This window comes from Pleurodeles waltl, chromosome 6 (genome assembly GCF_031143425.1).
Source record: "Pleurodeles waltl isolate 20211129_DDA chromosome 6, aPleWal1.hap1.20221129, whole genome shotgun sequence".
Taxonomy (NCBI): domain Eukaryota; kingdom Metazoa; phylum Chordata; class Amphibia; order Caudata; family Salamandridae; genus Pleurodeles; species Pleurodeles waltl.
In genome coordinates, this window is record NC_090445.1 from 542806079 (window position 1) to 542830251 (window position 24173).

The 24173-nt window shown below is 42.8% G+C and overlaps 1 protein-coding gene across 10 annotated transcripts in view; it reads right to left on the minus strand.

Moving 5' to 3' along the window:
• Positions 1-24173, minus strand: part of PTPN22 (protein tyrosine phosphatase non-receptor type 22) — a 638407-nt gene that overhangs the window by 388369 nt on the left and 225865 nt on the right. For all 10 annotated transcript variants that reach the window (XM_069238710.1, XM_069238708.1, XM_069238709.1 and 7 more), the window contains 2 exons: positions 19179-19255; positions 16955-17050 (listed from right to left, as the gene is read on the minus strand). In XM_069238710.1, coding sequence (XP_069094811.1) covers positions 16955-17050; positions 19179-19255 — 173 coding nt within the window. The remainder of the gene's footprint in view (positions 1-16954; positions 17051-19178; positions 19256-24173) is intronic.

The window sequence follows — 24173 nt, forward strand, 5'->3', positions numbered from 1 at the left end:
GGCCTTTGGCCATGGCCAAAGGGTTGGATACAGAGGCTGTTCTTTGGCACTCAAGGAATGGCCAACTCCTGCTATGCACATATGAATGCATTGTTCAGCAGGGTTTGGACAGAGAGCCTGGTATTTCACCCTGTGCCCAACCACCATGGGCTGTCATCCCCACTACACATAGCCAAAGGAGGTTGGCCACAGTGCGCTAGTAGCATTGTAGGACCTAGGAGTTATTAGACGCAAGATATTCTTTCCATTTTGTGGGTCATTCTCACAAGAATTGTTTTTTGTTGTTTCACATTGTTTCTGTGGCCTGTATTTCAGGTGTTTTTCTTGACAATTCAGTTAGATTCTCAAACATTCCTTCTCAATCCTTACTTTAGATGATGTGTCATTTTTGAAGTGCCAAACAAGCACAGATCCATTTGTCTCCTGCTTGGTGACTGAAGAGCTCCCATGCAATTGAATCCTCCATCTGCTTCTCCACTTTCATACTCTTGCTAGTGAGACTGACTGCTTCTTCTTGGAGAGCAGATGATGGTTCGAGAATCTCTTGTTCCTGAGTCTTTGTATTGCTCAGTTTAGAAATGCAGCAGAATGCAGCAGTGGATGAGAGTATACCATGAAAAATCTCTTGCTGTTCACAAAATATCTCCTATGGCAATGCAACAAACACTTTTTAATATATGAGAAGTATATTCAACTTTCAGCAAATAAGAAGCCAAGAATGCCCTTTAAATTGTCAAAAAGTTTTCAGTCTCTGTTACTTTTCCGCAGTCTTCTTGGGAAGATCTAACCTTGTTGCAACACTTTGGGTGCACTCACTCGATTTGGGTTCATTAACTAAATGTACTTTTTTAACACTTTGAGTTTACCAACAACACCCCCTAAAACTGACCCAGACCCAACCCCAAATATCAAATTTAATGAGCACAAAATGCATTTTTTACATTTTAAATGATGACCAAAGGAGTCAATAGTTGGCAGGTTTAAAATCACATCTGTAGACTCAACACATGCAAATGGCCAATGTAGTCCACAAAGTCTGCGCAGAGTCAACAAATTACAGAAGGTGATGCAACATGGGTAGCTAGCAACCTGGCAAAACTACAGCAGGGTCTATGAGTTTCATAGTTTGAGATCTCAGTCTAGACTCTGCAACCTATAGAGGATACCCCAAAACACTTAATAAGTTTAATAGTTCACAAACTCTCTACATAGTCCACAAACTGTAGAAGGGGACGGATAGAGATCAAAATGTACTAATACATTAGTGGTTTAAAAGTTAGCATATGGCGACTTACAAACCTTCACTTTAAAGGTCTAACAGAGAAATTAACACAAAAATTTAAAATGTGCATGTTCAAATCATGGTGGACATTGTGGCTGTCATTCGTATTTTGTCATGTTTAACATGAAGGCATTGTGCACTTATAATTGAGTGAGTTATTAATTAGAATTAACATGAAAGTATTATTTTGTTAGAGGAAAACAGTAGAAATGAAGTATATTGTGTAAATTAATTGTACTTGTATTATATTGATTTTATTAATATGAGTTACACGTATGCAGAAAAATAAACGCACATTTAAATTGTTCTAAGATGTCATAAACAATGTTTGCAATAAAAAAATTAGCTTTGCATATGTGATTAATTTGTGAGGTGCACAAAAGGTTTTGTGAATGTATTAATTATATTCATGTGTATTTAGGCTTTCTTAGCTTGACTAGGCCTGAAAGATTTATCTTGCAGCAGTAGAGGAAATGATCTATTTATTCTGTTCCTTCTGACCCGAATTTGTTTCCTCAGTTGCTGACGTTATGTTAAATGTCCTGTTGTATTGTAAGTGAAGAAAGATTTTCAGCACAAATTCAGCATTTTTCCTAGCTGCCGAACAGGACAGGAAACCTGTGGTTCTCATGTGACAAAAGTATTTGTTTAGTTTATTGTGTATTGTAAGAAATGGATTTCAAGTACCAAATTATTAGAAAATGTATTATTTTGGTGGAACTGTAGAAATCATTGAAATGACAATGCATTTTTGCTGAAAAAATCCTGAATAGTTGCAAACATGGTCGTATCACCGACAACCATTGGACACTGGATCTGATACCCAGCCTGAGACCACCTGAAGGACCAATCAAGAGGACCCTTGTTCTTTCTAATTAGTGAGAGAATCTGAAAGTCAGTCAGTCTGAGTTCGGTTTTTGTCCCAGTCTTGATTCCGGTCTACTCGTGCCTTAAGTTTGCTGCTGTCATCTCCTATTTTCCTAAGGACTTCAGGACTTCTAATTAGTTTCCTCTTATTCTTAATTGCCCCATTTATATATGCCCAACTAATTCTGAACTGCTGAGTTGCCCTGTGTGCAGCTCGTGTTCTGCACTGTCCTGATGTTGCTGTCAACTGACTCCGGAAGAAGGTGATTTCTCTGCTGATGAACTATTTCCGTCTGCTGTCCCAGGAGGAGAGGTATAAAATAATGTTTTTTTTATTTTCCTTTTCAGCTTAGAGAATTACATCAGCATGTTTTTTCATAGCGAGTTGCCCTAGTGAGATAATTTTTTCAAATTATTTTTCTCTTTCTTTTGTTTTGCCCACATGTGTTAGCCCCTTTCCACACATGCAAGTCCCAATTCATGCTAGATATAAGGATGGTCCAGCCTTGAAATTTGACTGTTAAAGTTGTATTTTGATGATTCACTGATGTCACCATCTATTGCTTTGAAATCTGAAATGAATGTGCATATTGTTGTTTTGTTGATTTAAGTCAATCTTTTGGAGTGTTTAACAGTATTGATGTTTAGTAGGCTAAATATCATTAGGCGTTTTGTCACTTAATGTTTTTCATGTATGTTTATAGTTTAGTTTTGGGCACCATATCCGTAACATTGATTCTGGGATTGTAATAAAGCTTTAAAACTTTTTCAGTTAGGAGTTTTAATTAGTGTTTAAATTGTTCATGGTGTTCAAAATTTGTTTACATTATGTCCATATATGTCCATATATACATTATGAGATTGTAATAAAGCTTTGAAACGTTTTTAGTTAGGAGTTTTAATTAGTGTTTAAATTGTTCATGGTGTTCAAAATGTGTTTACATTATGTCCATATATGTCCATATATACATTATGTCCATGATTTGTGATTGAATAAATCTGACTTTTACACTCTTCGTCAAGTCCAAAGATCTAGTTGACCCCTGAAGGTGAGAATAGTGATGTTGTCTCACCTGCAGCCTTGTGGTTTCTGAACCTGAGGTGGAAGGAAGACCTTTGTGACCACTCTAGCAGGACCCAACACTGGTCCACGAGTTTCATCATTTATGAACTCTGAACTGAATCTGCAAAGTATAGAAGAGGGCCCAAGTTTCATAGCTTGTGAACTCTGTACTGGTTTGTGAACTTCAGAACCCAGTTGCAGTGGGTTTGGTTCTGTCGGGGTTTGCAAATGCTAAAAAGTTCACAGAGCCTTTGTGACAAATTAATGTGTGCTCACCTGGATTCCTTATGTGGCTTTCAGATTTACTTTTCAGGACACAAAGGACCCGGTTTTGAGTTTGGTGGATGGAAAAGCCCATCTGCCAAACTTCTGACAGGGTGGCCGCCGCCGACGTGACAACCTCCCCGCCGGAGTTAAAAAAAGTTTCACAGTAGGTCCCCGGGCGGAAACCTACGTTTCCACCTTCTGGACTAGCAGAAAACAGGCTACAGCATTGTTTCCAGCTCGAAATCTAGCCGGCTGCAATGCTGTAGCCTCCAGGGTGCACCAGCACCATCGCAATGTTCATTTTCTGCAAAGCAGGCAGTGAAAATTGCGTGGTGCTGGCCAGGGTGGGCCCTGCACTGCCCATGCCAGGTGCATGGGCAGTGCAGGCCCCCCCCGGGTTACCCTGCACCAGTTCTCTGCCAGCATTTTCATGGCGTTGGTATGCCATGAAACCGCTGGTGGAGAAGGGGGTCGTAATCCCCAGGACAGCGCTGCCCTGGCGGATTAGGACCGCCAACACCTCCAGACCGCTGGGATCTCCAATCCTGGCAGAGCTGGCAGTTACCTGGCGGCCCCACTGCCAGGTTTGTAATGTGCTGCTTGGACTGCTGCATTGGCTGCAGCCAACTGCCACCCATGAACCTGATGGTCTAGTGACCGCCAGGTTCGTAATGGGGCCCACAGACTATGTACTGCTTCTTGTAATGGCAGTTGCAAAAAAAACAACTTTTTTTGCAGCTAGCCAATCAGCGCATTGGCCTCTGTGAGCCTAGTTCTTGGTCTGCAGACCTGAAAAGAACGATGGGGGGTAAAAGGCTCTATTGTGCAATTAGATTTGCTTATTGTATAAATGTGGGTCTGCAAACTGTCCCTGAACCTGAATTTGTGGGCAGTTGAAGGTCTGACATTTAGATTTCTATAACTTTTAGCCCCGTGACACATTCTCCTAATTCTAATTTATCGTAAACTACTAAATCAATTTACACCATATTAAACAAAGGTATGCCTCTGAGTGCAGTTCTAGTATTATGCCGCATTTGGTGTTATTATGTTCAGTGTTTTTTTCTGTGACTTTGAACAAAGTTTTCAATGGAGGGATTAATATGGGAAACACTGCATTTTTACCCCTCTGCATCATCCCCAGATGGAGTTTGAAATGTGTCTTGCCCAAATAATTGTTGCATAAGAAAGTATCCTAAAATGTTCCCGGGGGCGCCAGGCACTGGACAAAAGGGGCACTATGCAGAAAACAGTGCTGCATTTTAAGCAGAAAAAAATTCCTGTATTTTTAAAAAGGTAACCAAACTTAACTGCAATGTTTAAATAGGTCTAGACAAGTTTACTCATTGCTAACTTAATAAAATAATTGTGAAAACATCTCGGGTGTGTAGGAAGCTGGCTCGGTATATACTATATCACAATTAGATATAGTGTGCACAGAGTCCAGGGGTTCCCCATAGGCTTAACAGAGGCGAAAGTAGATAATACTAATGCTCTCTTTTGTGGTAGTGTGGTTGAGCAGTTAGGCTTATCAGAAAGAAGTGCAAAGCATTTTCTGTACACACATAGACAATAAAAGAAGCACACACTCAATGACTAACTCCAAGCCAAGGGTTTTTATAGAGCAAATATATATTTTATTATCATTTATTTCTAGAACCACAAGATTCAGTTTGCAGGTAAGTACATGTGCAAGTAAGTATCCAACATATGTATCAATACCACTTTGTTTCGAATTGGCAAGTTATATGGTTTTCAAATTAATAGCAATTATCTTTTTCGAAAGTCAACAGTGCAATTTTCAAAGACCATTGGAGGGGGGGGGAAGAAAAGTTAGAACAGTTTTGAGGTAAGCACAAGACTTACAGTCCCAGTCTCCGGGGGTTAGGATGTCCACTGGTTGGGGTTCAAGTTAACCTAAACACCCACCACCAGCAACACAGTGCCAGCAGTTGCAGAGGTCAAATATGATGCAGATTTAACAAGGGGCTCCTATGGAGACTGGGAGCACTCAGAATCAGGCCTGCTTTCAGGTAAGTACCCATGTCTTTGGAGGGGAAACCTGGGGGTTTAGAAGAACACCAGGGAGGCCACAGCTCAGCATCAAACACACACCCTCAGCGGCGCAGGGGCGGCCGGGTGCAAGGTTCAAACACAGCATCAGGCTCCCAATGCTTTCCAATATGTGGACCCCTCTGGGTCATGAAGATGCTGCAGGTGAAGTCCAGGGGATCAGTACTGGGAAACCAGAGGCTGGAGAAGGAGGAGGGCTGCTTGCTGGACATTGCTGCACTGAAGGTCAGCTTCCCCAAGGCCAGGGGTTGAGTCTGGGATCTTCGTTCAGTTCTGTTGCGGTCGGGGGGTCCTCCGGATCTAAGCTTTGGATGTTATTATGTTGGACAAGAAGGGTCAACCCAGGGTGGACACTAGGTCAGAATCACCTGTGGACCAGCTCTAGTTGGTTGGGCCATCTGGACACGGGCCGTGGGCGTTGGGTGCAGAGTGGGCATGACTCGCGAATTCGGGGCGGTTCTGGAGTTCTTTGTCAGTGTTTCTTCTTGGACAGGGCTGCTGTCCACAGGAGTTCTTGGTCCTCTGGGATGCAGGCAGTCCTTTCGAGGCTTCTAAGAGGTCACTGGTCCTGCAGGATGTGTCACCTTCTTGTAGCAGGGATTCAGAAGCTGGAGACAGGCCTATAGGGCTAGGGTCAAGTCAGTGGGTGTCTTCAGTCTTCTCTGCTGGGGGTCAGCTTAGCAGTCCTTCTCCCTTCTTCTCCTCTATTGTCTTCTTGAGGCCGCCAGGAATTTGATGAGCTACGTTAAGGGGAGCCCTTAAATCCTGGATTTAGTGGCATTGCAGGAGTCAGAGGGCAGTAGCCATAGGCTACTGTTCCTGAGGGTGAATACACCCTTCTGGTGTCCACTCCTTTTGCGGAGGGGGACACGGACCTAACCCTATTGGTCCCTGTCCTCCAAACCAAGATGGAGGATTTTGCAAGGAGGGGGTCATCTCAGCTCTGGACATCTTACGGGTGGTCCCAGCTGAGGTAGTCACTCCTCCTTGGTTTCCCTAATTTTCCCACTGGACTTGTTGTCAAAAGTTGAGCTTTGTCCAGGGGTGGGCATCTCCACTAGCTGGAGTGCCCTGAGGCACTGTAACAAGAGGCCTGAGCCTTTGAGGCTCATCACCAAGTGTCACAGTTCCTATAGGGGGAAGTGTGACACACTTCCACCCAGTGCAGGCTTTGTTTCTGGGCACAGAGAGATCAAGGGCTCTCACCCCAGTGGTCAGAAACTTGTCTGGATGTGGCAGGCCGGCACAGACTAGTCAGTCCTGCACTAGATGCTTGGCTAACATACAGGGGGCATCTCTAAGATGCCCCCTTGGTGCATTTTTAAATAAATCCAACACTGGCATCAGTGTGGGTTTATTGTGCTGCGAAGTTTGGATCCAAACTTCCCAGACTTTAGTAACCCACTATGGAACTGTGGAGTTCATAATGACGAACTCCCACCCAGAATACTTTATATGGCCATTCTGCCCTTACAATGTCTAAGAATGGACTTAGACACTGTAGGGGCATATTGCTCAGGCAGCTATACCCTCACCTGTGGTATAGTTGACACTGCTTTAGGGCTGTAAGGCCTGCTAGAGGGGTGACTTACCTATACCACAGGCAGTGGTTTGTAGGCATGGCACCCAAGAGGGGTTCCATGTCGACTTTGTCTCCCCACCAGCACACACTATCTGCAAAGGCACTTTGCATATGTTTGGTGAGGGATCCCCCAGGGTGGCATACTACATGCTGCAGCCCTTGGGGACCTTCCCTGGCCACAGGGCCCTTGCTACCATGGGTACCTTTTACAAGGGACTGAACTATGTGCCAGGGGTGTGCCAATTGTGGAAGCAATGATACATATTTTGGGAAAGAACACTGGTGCTGGGGTCTTGTCTTGTTACCAGGATTCCAGTACACTCTTGATCAAGTCAACATCAATATCAGGCAAGAAGTGGGGGGGGGGGTAACCATGCCACAAGGGGCACTTTCCTACAGGGGACCAATATTTTTTCCACTGGGGGGCACGGCATTAACATTTTGAAAACCACTAGTCTAAACACAAGGGGAGAACTGAATGTCCACTAATTATCAACTGATTGTTCACCCATAACCATTTTGTTTTACCTGTCCCTCCAGTTGTATTTATACATGATATGTTTTAATGAACATGGTGTGAGGAGATTTTAATGTTGATCCTCTCCTTACAGACTTGATAAAGTTGAACTACAATGACAATAGAAGTTGGTCACCCTGTATGAGGTGTATACTTTTTTGCATGTGGGTATAATAACAAAAAAATTATTCTTGATATGGAATGACACATTATATATTGTTGATTGAGTAGCCCTTGAGCATGATTACATTGATGCATTAATGTATTAAAAGAATCAAAGGTACAATAAATTATTAATTGTATTCAACACATAAATCAATTATATTAAGACCACTCAACGATTTATCATGCTGGTTCAGATGGTGATGCCTCAATATTCTTATCAAATCTGATGCATTATGTTTTCATGACACAACAATATATTTATATCAAAGCTATACTACAAAACGTTCAAGATGGTGGAACCTTTCCGACTGCCTCTTGGAAAGATTGTCTTCGATGTTTATATGTATCTAATTTTATTTAAACACTAAGAAATTGTGAGAAGGCAGCCATGAACAATGCTGTGTAGGCTGAAATGAATTCTATTATGTTTTTATTCACTAAGCTCAAAGGATCTTTGACACCTGCAGCCAGTGAATGCAAATGTTTCTTTACTGAACAAGGTAAGACATGCCTGGATGTATAAGAGTCCAATCTGTGTATATGTACATGTGCCAGCTGTTTTGATTTGACAACAGATGAAATATGTTAAACACATGAGAAACAAAAATTTGTTTTCAAACACTATAATCGTTGGATATCTAGGTTTGCTTAACATTGCCAAAACTGTTTGTGAAGTGTTACATTTACTATCTATCAGTGTGTCCCTCATTTACTTTGAATGTGTATGATTGTTTATGTAATTACTGATATGGTGTACACACCACAACTACATATTTGACACTGTTTTGCGGAAAGACTATGGTTGAGTTTAGCACACTTCTAAGAACAAATCATGACTGATTTTTTACTGGGGAACTAGGTTGTGCAATTGTATTTACCACTGCTACCTTATAAAGTAAAATACTTTTTAGTTTTGTCTTGAATTATGATAGAGGGGCAGCAAAGTGCGTGTAGGTTAGGGATGAGCTCCAAATCCTATGGTCACTGCCTGAGAAACAGAGCTTCAGAGTGGAACTTTTTTCTTGAACTTAAGGATTTCTTGAAGCTAAACTTCCATGTGAAATAGAGGGTTTGTGAGGCAGGTATTCTTTGGTGTCCAAGTTCAGTGATTTACAGGTGATTCAAGTGCAAACAGTAAGTGCTGCATGCTACAAATGTCATTTAGGCAGCACAGTGGAGGACTTTTCTGAGGAGTTGTGTAAGTCAAGTCTTGTGGAAACCAGTGTGTATAAACTAGTCTAGAGATGGCCGTCTCTTTTACTATGTTCTTTAATTGTCGTATGTTTCTTATAATGCTCAGTAGATAGTTGTCACTCTTGGCTATGGACTTAAAATGGTCATCTAACATGCAACCTTGGAATCTTTGGTGATTTGGGCTATATACCCCTTGAGGTTCACAAAGCTAAGAGCATCAGTGGAGAGTTGACAGTTGTGTTTGCGAAAGAGGGTGAGGATAATGAATTCACACTTTTGACAGCTGGCCTTTATTGCAATCGGTTCAACCATGTTTATATGCCAGAGAAGCAGATTACTAGTGTATGGAAGTTGTTTGTGCAATAAATTCAAAGTTACAACTATGTCATATTCATTTTGGTGGAATAAGATTCAAGGCTGATTCACAGACAGCTTAACCAAAAGGCTAATGTGTGGGTGCTAAGAAAAAGACTTTCTTAACAGCAAAATGTGAGGGAGGGAGATCAGAGGCAGAATTATAAATCTATTTGGTTGGTGTGGTATGATCTAAAGAAGTTAAATATAATGAGGCTCATTATGAGTTCGGTGGATGGTTTACACCATCCGCTGAACTTCTGACGGAGAGGTTGCAGCCACACAGGCTACATCCCTGCTGCCCTCATTAAGAGTTTCCTGCTAGGTCAGTGGGCGGAGACCTGAGTTTCCCCCTACTGGCCTAGCAGGAAACAGCTTATAGCATTGTCTCAGGCTCTTAAATGAGCCATCGGCAATACTGTAGAGCGCAGGGTGCACCTGCACCTTTACAGTGTTCACTGTCTGCCAAGCAGACAGTGAACACTGCAAGGGTGCTGGCCAGTGGGGCCCCTGCAATGCCCATGCCAAGTACTGTCATGAAACCGCTGGCGGAGAAAGGGGTTGTAATCCTCAGGGCAGCGCTGCCCTGGCAAATTAGGACCGCCACCACCTCCATACCACTAGGATCTCTGGTAGCCTGACTGCCAGGGTTGTGATGAGGCGCTCGGACCGCTGCATTGGTGGCAGTCCAACTGCCAACCGCAAGTCCGCCAGACTCATAATGCGGCCCAATGTCTTCAAAGCCCATTTACTCATACAGGAGTGGGAAGAAAATGCCATGACTGATTGTCTTCAATACTGATGACAGCTCAAGTACCATTAGTAGGTTTGTATTTTGTCAAAGAACTGGAAGGTTTTGTTAACTTTCAGGAGGAGGCTTGTTTCTGTGCTCCTGATTGTAAAGAGCCTAAGAGTTCATGGTTGGCGCTATGCTTATTAGGGTGGCTGGCGTGACATTTCTCAAGTAGTTTTGCTAGGTATAGGAAATCTGTGATGGAATTATAATGTTCAATTAGGTTAGAGTTAGTAACATGAGTAAATCCAATTTTAAGAGCCTCTGAAACAATATCTCAGAGAGTTATTAATTACATGTAGCTAGCGGTGGATAAGAGTGTCTGTGCTCCATTGCCAGATTTGCAGGCACAGAATCATTGGTGTATTGAGAGGGCTATTTTTAGTAACAGCTGCCTTGACCATCTTCAGTATGCTGGGAGTGAAGTTTCTCTACTTGGCTGAGAAGCTTTGTGACAAAGAAGTTTTTTAATAGGGGTGGATTGGTGTCCACCACAGGTGATAAAATCACTATCTTGTTAGGTTCAATCAAAGGTTCCACTATCTTAAGCCTGAGCTCAACCCCCGGGTAACTGTGGCATGGAGCAGACAAGCTTAACCTAGTGAAAATGAATAAAGCTTTTAGAAGTATCAAAACAGTTAAAAAAGTCAAAAACACAACACAATACAAATTCTACTCCAGTTTATAAAAAAACGACAAACTGAATACACAAAATTACACCAAAGCAACAAAAATCCAACAAGGAGAACAAAAGATATGATTTTTTAAAGATTTAAGAGAAAATAGTGCCAAGAAGTGCATAGTGTCAATGGTAGACACTTGTTGCAGTAGACTGTGACCTAGGCGTGATTTAAGACCGATTGCGATAGAGTGTGGGTCAGAGGATATGCCAAGTAGATTGGCCCCATTGGGACCTGGAAGTAGGAAAGTTTGAAAAAGTAAAGTTTGTAAGCCCCAATATGAAATGGACTGTTTTATTTTTTCTTAGGAAAAAACTCTTCTTTGCATAGGAGAAACCTGAAATTCAATCTGACGCCGTGGAACTGCTGGTTGGATACTTTTTGCTGTCAGTATCTTTGAAGTTCTGGAATAAATGTTTAAAAACTTCCCAAACTTCTTTTGGTGCTCAAACAACCACTGGAGTACACATCTAAGCCCCTGGTCCCCAGAGGGCGCATTTAGTGACTCTCAGGGTGTCAGGCAGAGGACATCAGCATAGTCCAGTAGCGGTCCAGTTGCCAATGCTCAACTGGAATACCTCACAGGAATGTCGTCTTCAGCATTTTTGTGCTCTTGAAGCTACCCAGGAGATCAAACATTTAGCTATTTGTGTCCTCAAGTGGAAGAGTCCAACCTCTTCAGGTGCTTCTCATAGGGCACAGATGCCAAATACCGCAAATTTGCTTCACTTTGCATCCTTTTACAGGTCCAGCAGTGTCCCGAGGAAGGCTGGGTAATGGTCTAGATTTTTAGAGGTTGACCAAACCATGGGTGGAGGACACCCTATGACACACCTAGTCCCTCTCTGACCAGTGGAGTAGAGGTTCCCAGTCCCAGAACCATCTATTTTTGCAGTAGTTCCTGTATGCTTTACTGCAAACAAGCCCAATATGCAATGTGCCAACGGTGAATCCAATATGGTGAAGGTCTTTGGCCATACTAAATGTGCCCACAACCCCCACCCTCCTTATTCCATGGAGCTCAGAGGAGTCATCTCTGTCCATTCAAGTCAGGCTGTTCTAATTTAGAGAGTCAGTTCAAATTTGCATCCAGGAACTTCAAGCAGGGAAAGGGTAACTCTTTAAAAGTCACTGTTCCTTAATATGCCTTAATGTGTATTAAAAATCTGACATCACCAATGGATTAGATGCTTAATTGCTATCAAAATAGTTTATTTTTTAGCAGTTCCCTTTCCCGAAACACAGTATTAGTATTTTAATCTGTACTCTAATTTCTATGTAGATAGCTAGACCTGTCAAGGTGAAGATAGCTTTTAGGGCATTGTCAGTGAAGGAACATGTTAACATTAATTGTTTACAGTTCACAGTTTTAAATACCATGCACCCACCTTGTGGGCTGCAAGGTCTGCATAGAGATGACCTAATAATATTTAAAACTACGTTTTTTACCTCTCAGAAAAAGTTATTGTAACAGGTCGCACCACAAGTTTTACACTGCAGCAGTCAAGAGGCAAGGGGAGGCTTAAACCCACGTTTTTCTTTGTCACACTAGTGAATGGCACAATAAGTGCCGCAGTCCACAGTTGACATTTAACTTTTCATGTCATGGGTGTATTTCCACGCCATATATTATGGCCTTATAGAAGAGTTAAATACTCCAACAAGGGATTAGCCTATTTCTACATGTTTTAGGGGCCTGGGCACATAGTCCGAAAACCAACAATAAAATTCAGTGTGCAGAGTCTAGCAAAGCTGGGGGTAACTATGCAGAAATGGCTTTTTCTCACAGAACCTAAGATTAAGCTCTGTGTGGCTGAGTCACAAAGCAATTGCAGATGTACAAGTACGAATAGACTGTCCTTTCCTGTGAATGGCATTAATGTGCATAACTGCAAAGATTTACGACTGGCATTTCCATACCTCAAAACAACATTTGATTAGCATGTGATTGCCTCTCACTCAAATATGCTTCATTACATATCACAAACTAGATGTGTTTTAATTGTGCCCACCCATTTTGTGCATTCACTTCTGTGTTACTCATCAGAAGGTTTGCACTGAGTGACTACACTGGGGTAAGTTCACGATTGAAAATCTACCCCTTACAAGAAGGAATTCATAATAAAATCTATTCTGATAAAATAGTGCCATAATCTTTTTAATATATTTGTGTTGGCAAAAAGACAGCCACTGTATTGCAACACAATTCAAATATATATAGATACATGTATTAAGACATGATCCAGTTTGTTGTAGTGCATAGCAGCATCTAACAAACAGTATCTCTTCTGAAACCACTTATATCATATGAGTGTGAATATTGCAAAACATTTCTTTAACTAAATCATACTTTTGTGGCTAAATATTATTTATTATGTGAGTGTAGCTTCACAGAGTTGGATTGTTACCACAATACAATATATTTCAAATATCATGGAACAAGCCATGGAAAATTAATGTGAAAGAATTTCCCTTACAAGTTTTTTAATTAGGAAATCTGAAGATTTGTATTTTTCGGCTACGTAAAATGAGCCAAATTAGGGTCTTTATTAAAGATGTTTGAAAATTTGTATAAAAGTGCTGTGCTGCTCCAATCCTGACATTTGTCTCCTGCTCTAGTGGTGGTTCCACACCTCACTCTCAAGGGACAGCCCCTAATGGGGATGACACCACAAAGTGACCTGGCTGTTCTCTCTTCCGGGCCCCAGATGGGCAGCCTCACTAGTTCTGGCCCTGTTGGTCATTTTCGACCACCAAAACATCAGAAGTTTCTACATTTCCTTAATGGAGCTTCTCTACTAAGACACTCAGAGTCGCCAAAGACCCGGAGAGCAGATTTCTCAAACTGACGATCATGAAAGGCAAATCTACACTTACTATTCTGAACATGTGCACCCGAACCAATCACAAGAGATCTTCCCCACAAGGGTACTACGAGACCAACTCAAGGGAGCCCCTGGGTGACTTATTGTAGGGGGTGGTCTTAACCTTGTCTGGGACCCCTCTTTAGACCGCTTCATTGCACAATTCCAGGCCACAAATGCCATGTGTGCCACTCTCAAGAAGGAGCAAAGCAAAGCTGGCTTAGTAGATGCATGGCATGGCGTTATCTACTGCCCGATGTCAGGGAATACTCCTTTTATTCTCGTATACATTTCTCCTACTTTCATCTAGACTACCTATTTGTGTCTCACTCCCTCCTCACATCTCTAACTACTGCATGCATCTCAGATATTTCCATTTCTGATCATGCGCGCATAGAACTCACCTGGACACCACGTCCTGGGCATCCCCACACCCATCTCCTTTGGTGTCTGCCCACCCCACCTTCTCTGAGACCACGTTGATAGAGCAACCATCGCAGATGCTATCACAAATAATTTCTCACTCAATGCCCTCCCCGACACCTCGCTTCACATTTAATGGGATGGCTTTAAGGCCATCATCAGTGCCCCATTTCTTCTACAGCCATTACTAGAATTCGGGAGGCCTGCCTGCTTGAACATAACCTCATGGGCGAAATCCACCCTCTTGAGCAAGCTGATAATACTGGCACGTAGACTTTAATACTAACAGGCTAAATCCCATATATTTAGGCTCCGCACCCAGGGAGGCGGTTGGGCTATACAGGAGCAGGACAAGCAGGATGCCTTCTGCACCTTTTACCAAAATGATCTCAGGAGTTGCCCCAGGCCCCCTTTAGCACCAGAAACATCCCAAGATTTTGAAACACCCTTTGGAGCCCCCGGGTTAATTGCCACTCCTCCTGGCCCTTTTCCCTCCCCAGAGGCACCCGACAGGGATGATCTCTCTTCCCCTTACTTTTTGTGTTGGCAGTAGAGCCCCTGGCCATTCTGCTCCTCCAGACCCCAGAACTAACTGGCATCTCCTTTGGAGGACAGGATCATACAATTTTACTTTACATGGGTGACCTCCTCTTTGCTTTAACTAATCCACTCACTTCCCTACCAGCTGTGACCCAAGCACTCCAAGAATGTGAAAATGTTTCTTGCTACAATATTAATATGTCTAAGTTGCAAGAACGTAGCCTGACTAACCCTCCTCAAACCCTCACCACCATCCAAAAGACTAAAGCACTCTTTTTGGCACCACTCTCCATTAGGTACCTGGGAATTAACATGACTAGTGACCTCTCCAAGTGGACACAATCGATAGTGGATATTTCTCCATCCGTATGGAGAAATATCCTAGAAGACCTCCACAGATGAAAACCATTGTACATTTCCTGGCTAGCCCGCATGAATGTAATTAAAATGAACATTCTTCCCAGGTTGCCCTACCTATTTCACTCACTACCTACGCCCATGCCATCAGAAGACATACACAAACTTCAGGGAGACGTTTTCACATTTATATGGTAAGGGAAACAACCCCTTATATCTAATGCCTTAAAGGTAGACTAGCGTGCCCTACTATCCAAGACTACTATTGGGCTACCCACTTCCAATTCATTTCGGAATGGGTGGTAAGGGAGAGTGCGGTACACTGGCTACACATGGATAGGGCCAGTCATCTGTAGGCCATTATGGGAACTAGCATGGATCCCTAAACATGCCCACCCCCGCAGCCCATATTTAGCATCTTTGACACGCATAGTACTAGGCATCTGGAGCAAAATTGCATTGTGCAGAAACTTTACCACGTTTCCATCCCCAAACACCCCCATGGCCTGCAATCCGGACTTCACGCCTGCACTTCCGCAAAACTTATTCAGAGACTGGAGTAAAAGCAACTGTAGAACTCTAAAAGACCTTTTCCAAGGAAACACTATTAAGCCCTTTGAGCAATGCAAAAAGAAGCTCAATCTCTCTGAGACATCTCGCTTACAATATCTCCAACTTTGGCATTGGGCATTTCACCCCACAAATATCAAGGCTACCACTCGCTCCTTCACCCCTTTGAAACTATCCCAAGTCATCTATACCAAAGGCAATGGGATTCTGACCATACGCAAGGCATTACTCAGAAGTAGTGGGAAAACGTATGGCATGACATTCCTATGATATTTCACAGCATTTCCCAAAGGAAACCTCTCTAAAAACTTATGACACAATGGTATTATACCCCAGCCCACTTAAATACTATTTACCCTACATTATCTCCTGAGTCCTGGAGATGCAGCGTGACCACAAGAGATTTCCAACATATATGGTGGTCATGCACACATTACCACATTTTGGAAGGAGGTCCTCAGCCATATAAAAGATACACTAGGAAATCCTCTCTCTATAGACTACCATGCATTCATTCTCGGACGCCGTCCTCCGATCTTGCATGTGATGATACACACAGACTGGTACTTGGCGCAACAAATGATAGGAGCGGCAAAGCAACTTATTGTTCTGTCCTGGAAATCTCCTAAAGCCCTGCCTATTGCATTCTGATATGTAAGATTCTGGCATGTTCTAGCGATGGAGCACATGACACACAAACTCTCTGGCTCGGAAAAAAAAAGATTAATGTGGCAATGAAACCCCCTCATAGACCATATGTCTTGCTGGAACATTTAATTTACAACACCCAACTATTCGACTGACCTCCACAATACTTAGCAAACTATTTACTCCCCCCCACTCATCCACGTCATGGGACTTGGAGCTCACCCCCTTGGGGGAGGGGTAAAATTACTCCACCACTAGCATATCTTACACTAGAGCATAGCGATATCACCTACGTATCTAAGCAGCCTAACTTTCCCTTGTTCATCTCTTTCCTTTTTTCCCTCTGTATACACTTCTCCCCAGACGACCCCCCTCATGAGACCCTCAACTAGCAATAATTAATGTTATCATACTTACCTTTGACAACCACTGCCGACTCATGCCCGGTGGCTTCAACTCAAGGCCTATTTCAGCCCTTTCCCTTGTTCCCCCTCCACCCCTTTTTGTCAGTTCTTCATGGTGTGTTTTCTTATACAAAATGTTCAGGGGCCTGCCTTGATTTAATGTACTGCTAATACGTTGCATAATGCTACTTGCTTGTCCTTTATCTACCCTATGTACCTTTGAAAAAATGTGCAATAAACAGAAACTGCAAAAAAAGATGTTTGCAAACTATATTTCTGTACTCCAAGGAAAAAACAGGCTTTCACCTTACCAGAATTTTATATTCCCAAATCATTCTCCAGAAATCAAGAACTGTGCCTGGCAGTGGACCTTGAGTAGCAATATATGCTCGTGGCTCATATACCCCCTAAAATAAAACACAATAAGAAACAGAATTCTTTAGAAATTTAAAAAACGTTCCTTTCCTTTCATACCCATTACTTATCTTAAGTCCAACAAACCTATTATATTTCTTAGGTAGAAATAATCAAATAGTTACCCAAATCTCAACAGTAATGCATCAATACACATATTTATCACAATCGTGAAGAAACTAAATTGTTTCTTGTCATTAACAGTCAATCATTCAGATTTCATTGGCCATAGAGCTCATATTGTCAAAACCTAGACCTTGAAATAAGGAAAATATAATATTTGGGGTCAATTATATAGGAAAGAATATGCTGATGCTAATTATTACCACTCATTTGCGTGCGGAAAGGCCATAACTCACACAAGTGCGTTTTGAGGGCATACCACCTCAAAGGCCAATTAAAAGCATAGCATAGTAACCAAGTGAGCTGCAACCTCGCCCAAAACCAACTAAGGGTGGGACATTGTGTCCCAACCACATAGGTCCCCTTCTTGTAGACATGACAACACATAAGGAGGACACTGATGTATCCCCTCTGTTGATAAAATATATTTTGGACACCTGTTTTTGTTTATATGGATATACGTGAACAACGTGAAAATGCAATGTATATGTTTGATTGTTGAGTCATTTGTTTTATCGTGGAGTCACTTGTCTTACTGTGTTGACTATCAATATGAACACACCACAACTATTATATAATTAAATACGCCTTTTGTTGACAGACCGTGTGTTCACAAGAAAGAACACCCCTTGTTTACAATGTTTGTGTTTTGATCATATCTAAATTGTCATGTTTTGGAATAAATGTATTCAGTATATGTTCCAGTGCAGGTACAGATGTGTGAGGATTTCTAAATAACTTTCTGAATAATGGGAATGTTTGTTTGTAAGAGCAGGTGCAGAATGGTAACGCAACTAAAATAACGTGAACAATTCATGGTATGGGGGTCTCTCTTTGTCTATCAACTATTTACCGACCTGCTCCCTACTTACTTAACAGAATCTCTTCCATTCATGTTAGACATATCTTGAAAATCTGGCACTGACCCTTCCCTCTAGGCCTACGTTGGACACCCCTAGCAGATAATGTTCCGCAGAACAGGGAGTGAAGGCATGAAATGACAGGGAGACATATCACGCTTCAGGCACAACAAAGGGACAATTCGAAAGCAAAGGCATCCCTGATGAAGCTAATAACATACTTGCTGGTTTCCCAAAAATTCTGAGGTAAGAAAACTTCAATTTTTGTTGAAGCATTGGTAACCCCTCAGCTTTTCTCACCCACTTTGACCACTGCTGTCCTTGCATCTCATCTCTCTCCATCTCTGGGGCTAGTTTGGGCAAGCAGTAACCTGCACGAACCCCTAACTAGTGCAGACTCTGGTGTGTCTTGCCCTCCATGTTGGTGCACACATTCACCCATAGTTACAGAGAACACAAGCAGCTACCCAAACTGGGGAGACATTGACACCGGGGCAGGCAAAAGCAGACACAGAGACAAGGAGACATATTAACAGATAAAGAATATTGAGGGGGGAATGCAAAAACGTACACTTGAACAGAAGCAGGGAGATCCCAGGGCTCGCAACACAATAAAATTATCTTTCTTCTGCTCCCAAATTCATTAAAGATTTCCCTGTACTCTAATTTCCATTAAAGGCAAGAACTGAAAATGCGCCTGATGGTAATTTTTAATGGATTTCCATATTTTTCGCATGGACGGAGAACACGTTAGAGCTTCGTTTGATGGTATATCCTCGTTGCCGCCTTTGGACACACTTAATTTACAATCTGAATGAGTTCCTATGAGGTGAACCAAAAATAGTAGAGCTGTCCACGTGTTTAAACGTCACAAGGTAAGAAAAACATGTAGACACATCTTTTAATGTTTTTTAACCGTATGGGTTAAAAGGACAAATGCAACAAATCCAGGTTTTGTACATGTGTCCCTTTCTGTCAGCATAACAAAAGTCTGCATATAACAGTAACACATTTGCATGGATTGATTTTACATGATGCATGATATGCTACAGTCTACTGTAAGACCATGACCTGGGATGTTTATCACAGGCTGTCACCCATGCTTTAATATTCACTTTTTGCAATAAGGAAAGATTACCTTGATAAAATTCCCATTGATGAAATCGGAATCGTTGTCTGAGGTTATAAGAGAGAGTTCTACCCGAGTATGGTCGACTGAAAAAAAAGAAAACAGACAATTGATTACCTGATGTTATATTTTTTAGTTGTATAGACGAGTATATTCCATTTTACAGAATGACTGACTTTGTAACCTTTTTTGGGGATAGACGTTTTGCTGAATGTATTTATATGAGCATAAAAGGCAGTAGGCGAAAACAGGGAGAAGGATACCATTAGGTACAGGAAAGAAGGTGTAAAGGACAAAGAGATGGTGGCGGAGACCTCCCCCACGTAAATGGAGATGTAATTAATTTAAAATATTTAGTATTACCTCTAAAATAATTAAAAAGAATGAATTACATTAAATTGAATAAAATGTTTTACAGCACATTAACTGCTCGAGTGTTTTTTTTAAATAGTAACGTAATTCACATTTATAAAACTAATACTTTTTATTCAACAATTGTAAAAAGAAATACAGTGCAAGACTTAGAAACAAAAAACAAAGAGACATACAATTCGCCACAAACACATCACTCTGTCTGCATGAATCAGTGAAACAACATGATGGTGCACACAAAGGGGGTCATTATGACTTTCGGCGGATGGTTTACAACGCCCGCCGAAGTCCCGACGGGCAGGTTGCCGCCAGTGCAGCCACCTTCCCATGGGCCCCAATACGAGTTTCCCGTTGGGTCAGCGGGCGGAAACACAGTTTCTGCCCGCTGCCACAGCAGGAAACAGCCTACAGCAAGTCGCTGGCTCCTAATCAAACCGGCGGCAATATTGTAGTGAATAGGGTGCATCAGCACCCATCGCAAAGTTCACAGTCTGCAAAACAGACAGTGATCTTTGCGACAGGGCTGGCCACGGGGGCCCCTGCACTGCCCATGCCAAGTGCATCTTCTTGCGTGGTGTGTGGTGTGCTGCCCATGCCAAATGCATGGGCAGTGCAGGGCCCCCCGGGGCACTCTGCACCCGTCTCTGCCAGCATTTAAATGGCGGTGTTACCGTCATGCAAATGATGGCAGAGAGGGGGGGTCGTAATCAAGAGGGGGGCGCTGCTTGCAGCGCTGCCCTGGTGGATTAGGACTGCCAGGACCGCCAGGAAGGTAGACCCTCATGTGGAGGAAAACTGGTGGTGCTGGCGGCCTGACTGCGGCATGACCGCTGCAGTCATTATGTGTTGGTCAGACGTCCACTAAAACGGTTGGACCACCGCTTTGGCAGCGGTCACAATGCCACTGCGACCCAGGCGGTCAATAGACCACCAGGGTCTTAATGAGGCCCATAGTGTCACACAAATTATTTAAACTCATTATTTAAATGAAGTCGACGTTAAATCCTACAATTAAGCTTAATGTTATTAAATCAGCCATCAAAAATTAGAAAAGACAAATATACTTAAGAAAAATTGCTCTGTCTAAAGGGCTCACTACAAAATAAAAAGGAAGTGCAGCTGTTAGGAATAATATGCCCCAATTTTGAGGAATCGGAAAGAAAAGGACGGGGTTTCCTTGCAATAGGAGTTTAATTGTGATAAGTATCCCATTGAGGTAATTATGGGCCTGTAATTCAATTGTCTGGATAGATGTATTCATGATGCAGGACAAGGGGCTTCTAAAAGCCACACAATGTGTTCAATTGTGCCTACACAACTATCAAGGTAAAGTACTTAGAGGTTGAGGTGAACCAGTAAGGTGGGGACCACCACCCGCGTGGGTAATCAAGGCCCAATTTTGTGAATCCAGAGTATTGGCTAAAATCCTGAGTCTGAAATTGAGTGACAGACAAATGACCTGTCTCAGAGCCCTCACAGAAAAAAACAGGCATTTGCAATACAATGGGTCTCTCATTTGCTCGAGTTAGAGCTATTAGCATTCTAAATTCCTAATTGGACTTTTCTTGCCACATGAATTGAAAATGTAAAGTAAAACATCTTGAGGTAAGCGAGCGGATTCAAAGCTCCACGACCACCATGAGCAAGAGCGTGAAGTACAAACACAAAAGGAAAAAGAAGTTTGCTCACAGTCAAACGTATCAGCAAAAGTGCAAGTATCCATGTAACAGGGTGGTAACAAAACCGCCCCAAGGTGGCACAAACGTAAAGCATTTACCAGTGATAACAAAGGATATTTGAAAGGCAAGCCCACGAACAAGTGGTAGTGATGGGCGTGCGGGGGCATGGTTAAATATAAATACATTTCTATCCAAACATACACATACATGGGTATGTTTTTATATATGATAATATAATTAGACATACTCTTTCACATTATATTGATTAATATGTATATAAACAAGTATATATATTTATATAAAATGCACAAGTAAAATAATACATAAACATTATAAACAATTCAATAAAATATATATTTATTGATTTCACCAATATATATGTATAGAACCCCAGAAAACACATTTACTACAAAAATGAGAAACATTTAAAAAAAACAAAAAAACCAATATTAAATATAAAAAATAAAGAAATAATAATACAAATTCTGTTCCACTAATATTAGGAAAACTGATGGACTCTAAAACAATGTGATTTAGGGCCTGATTATGAGTTTGGCAGTCTGTGTACCGCCCTGGTGGCAGCGGCGATCCGACCACCATCGATCTTGCGGTCGGACCACTGTATTACATACGGTGGTCGCACTAACAGAAGACCGACAGTGGTCTGCTGGCCCACCATGTCAGGCAGACTGCCGCAGCCACTGGAAGTACAAACAGGCCTGCGGAGCCTGTGTTGCTGCTGGACTCATTACGAGGTTGCACACCGCCAATGTGACCGTGGCGGTCCAACCCTCACATATGAGAAGGCAGAAATGGACAATATAAGGGGAGAAACTCACCTGCAGGCAGCCTCACTCATCCACTACCGCCATGGAGCCCTTCACAAATGTCATGCCGCTGCTCCTGCTCATCCAAAGACAATGAAATCCACGTCGCCGTATAATAACCATAAGTACACACACCTACCTGTATCATTAACCTCCAAAACTGCATGTTGTTCCTGCTTACACATCGGAGGGGGCACGCCACGGGCAGCAGGTGCATGTCTCAAACCACACCCACCCACAAACATACATCAAAATGGGCACGCACACAGTCACTTTTCACCCGCTTTGGGGAGCACACACATATTGCACCTCAACCCTATACAAATACACACAGATACACAGCTCAGGCACAGGGACACTGAAAGCTACACAACATTGTCACGCCACTGGCCAGGGACTGTCCACGCATACAACACACATATTTTTCGAAGTGGTATGGAACACAAACAACATCACCATGAAACAGCCCTGCAGTGGACACACATCACAGCACAAAGGAAGCTCAATGACATGCACTAAACACAGAGACACATATAGACAAAGAACAACATGACAACTATACCTTCACAAATGGAGGGGCATCTGGGACATACATCACCTCAAACATCATGTGCACAGGAAATGGCCCTACATCGGTCCCAGGGACAAACAATACTAAAGCCAAATGTCATGCACATATGCACAATGGAGAGGGGCAAGTCAACAAAGTACATACAACTCCTACTGCATGGGACATATCCCCTACAGGAACAAGCAGCAAGAGACACACACCTAAATGGACACATGCACAGGCAAATTCAAACACAGCAAGCACAGCTGAACATACTCAATGTCTGCACAAACAAAACTCAGGATGACACACATCACCTACATTCAGAAGACTTATCAAGGGGACAAGTCAAACACCATACATGCCCACCATGCACAACACAAAAATAAAATACTTAACATACCAAATACTACACAATGCCATGACACCAACATTGCCTTTACACACACACATACCTATACACACAACATATACCCTTCTCTCAGGGGACAACAAAACTGCCCACAAATTCACGTACTGCAAACAACAGCACCTGGAGCAGCAAGCAGGCCAAAACACACAGGAAGGAACACAACCAAAGTCACTCAGCAACAACATCAAGCTAGAAAAGGAATTGCAGGACAAATGTGAACCCAAAAAGCAACAACTTTGGTTTATTAATGTGAACATCAAAATGCACAAGGTCATTGGCCAGTCCAATTGGTCCATCACAGGTCCATCACTGTACTCAGACTTGACTCATTACTGACAAGGAACCTCCACAGGAAGGGGCTTTAGGGGGCAAGCAGGCATCTCAGTGATTATCTGGGGCAGGGGTGGTGGGAGATCGGATTTGGGAGGGGGGTTTAGGCTTGGGAGAGGAGGTCTTCTTGGGAGAGGTGGACTTCTTGGAAGGGGTGGGCTTCTTCTTGGTTGGAGGAGGGGTATGGGTGCCTGCAGGGGGGCAGGAGTGGCCTTGGAGGTGAAAGGGATGGACTTGAAGCTGGGTGGGATCCTTCTGGGTGTGGTCCGGGAGGGGGGAGAACAGGGGTAAGGTCACAGAGGAACAGCTTTTTGGACACATGGGGACTGTCATCAGAAGTGGTTTGGGATTTGGAGGTTGAGGGAGTGGTTGCCTGATATGTAGGTGTGGATGTCGTGGGTGTGTGCTTATTCAAGGTATGCTTGTGTGTGGTGGGTGTCTGTTGGGTGGGTGAGTGAGGGCATTTATGTGTCTTGGGCTTGGGGGTTGGAGGTGCTGGGGAATGCCCTGGTGGGTGGTGTCTGTTGGGGTGGTGACTGCTGGTATGGTGGATGTAGTGGATGTATGTGTCTGTAGCTGTGGTGTTTGCAGGTCTGGGCTTGTGGTAGATGTCTGCAGGTCTGCTGGGGTGGTGTCTGCAGGTAGGATGGGTGTGGTGGCTGTGTAAGTGACTGTTGTGGTGGTGTCTGTAAGTATGCTTGATGTCATGTGTGTGATGCTGGTGGTGGTGGGGGAAGTTGTGACTTTTGCTGTGTCTGTAGGTGAATGTTGTTTGTCTGTGTGCCAGTGTGTCTTGTGGTGCTTGTGTTTGTGTGGACTCTATTTGTCTCTTGA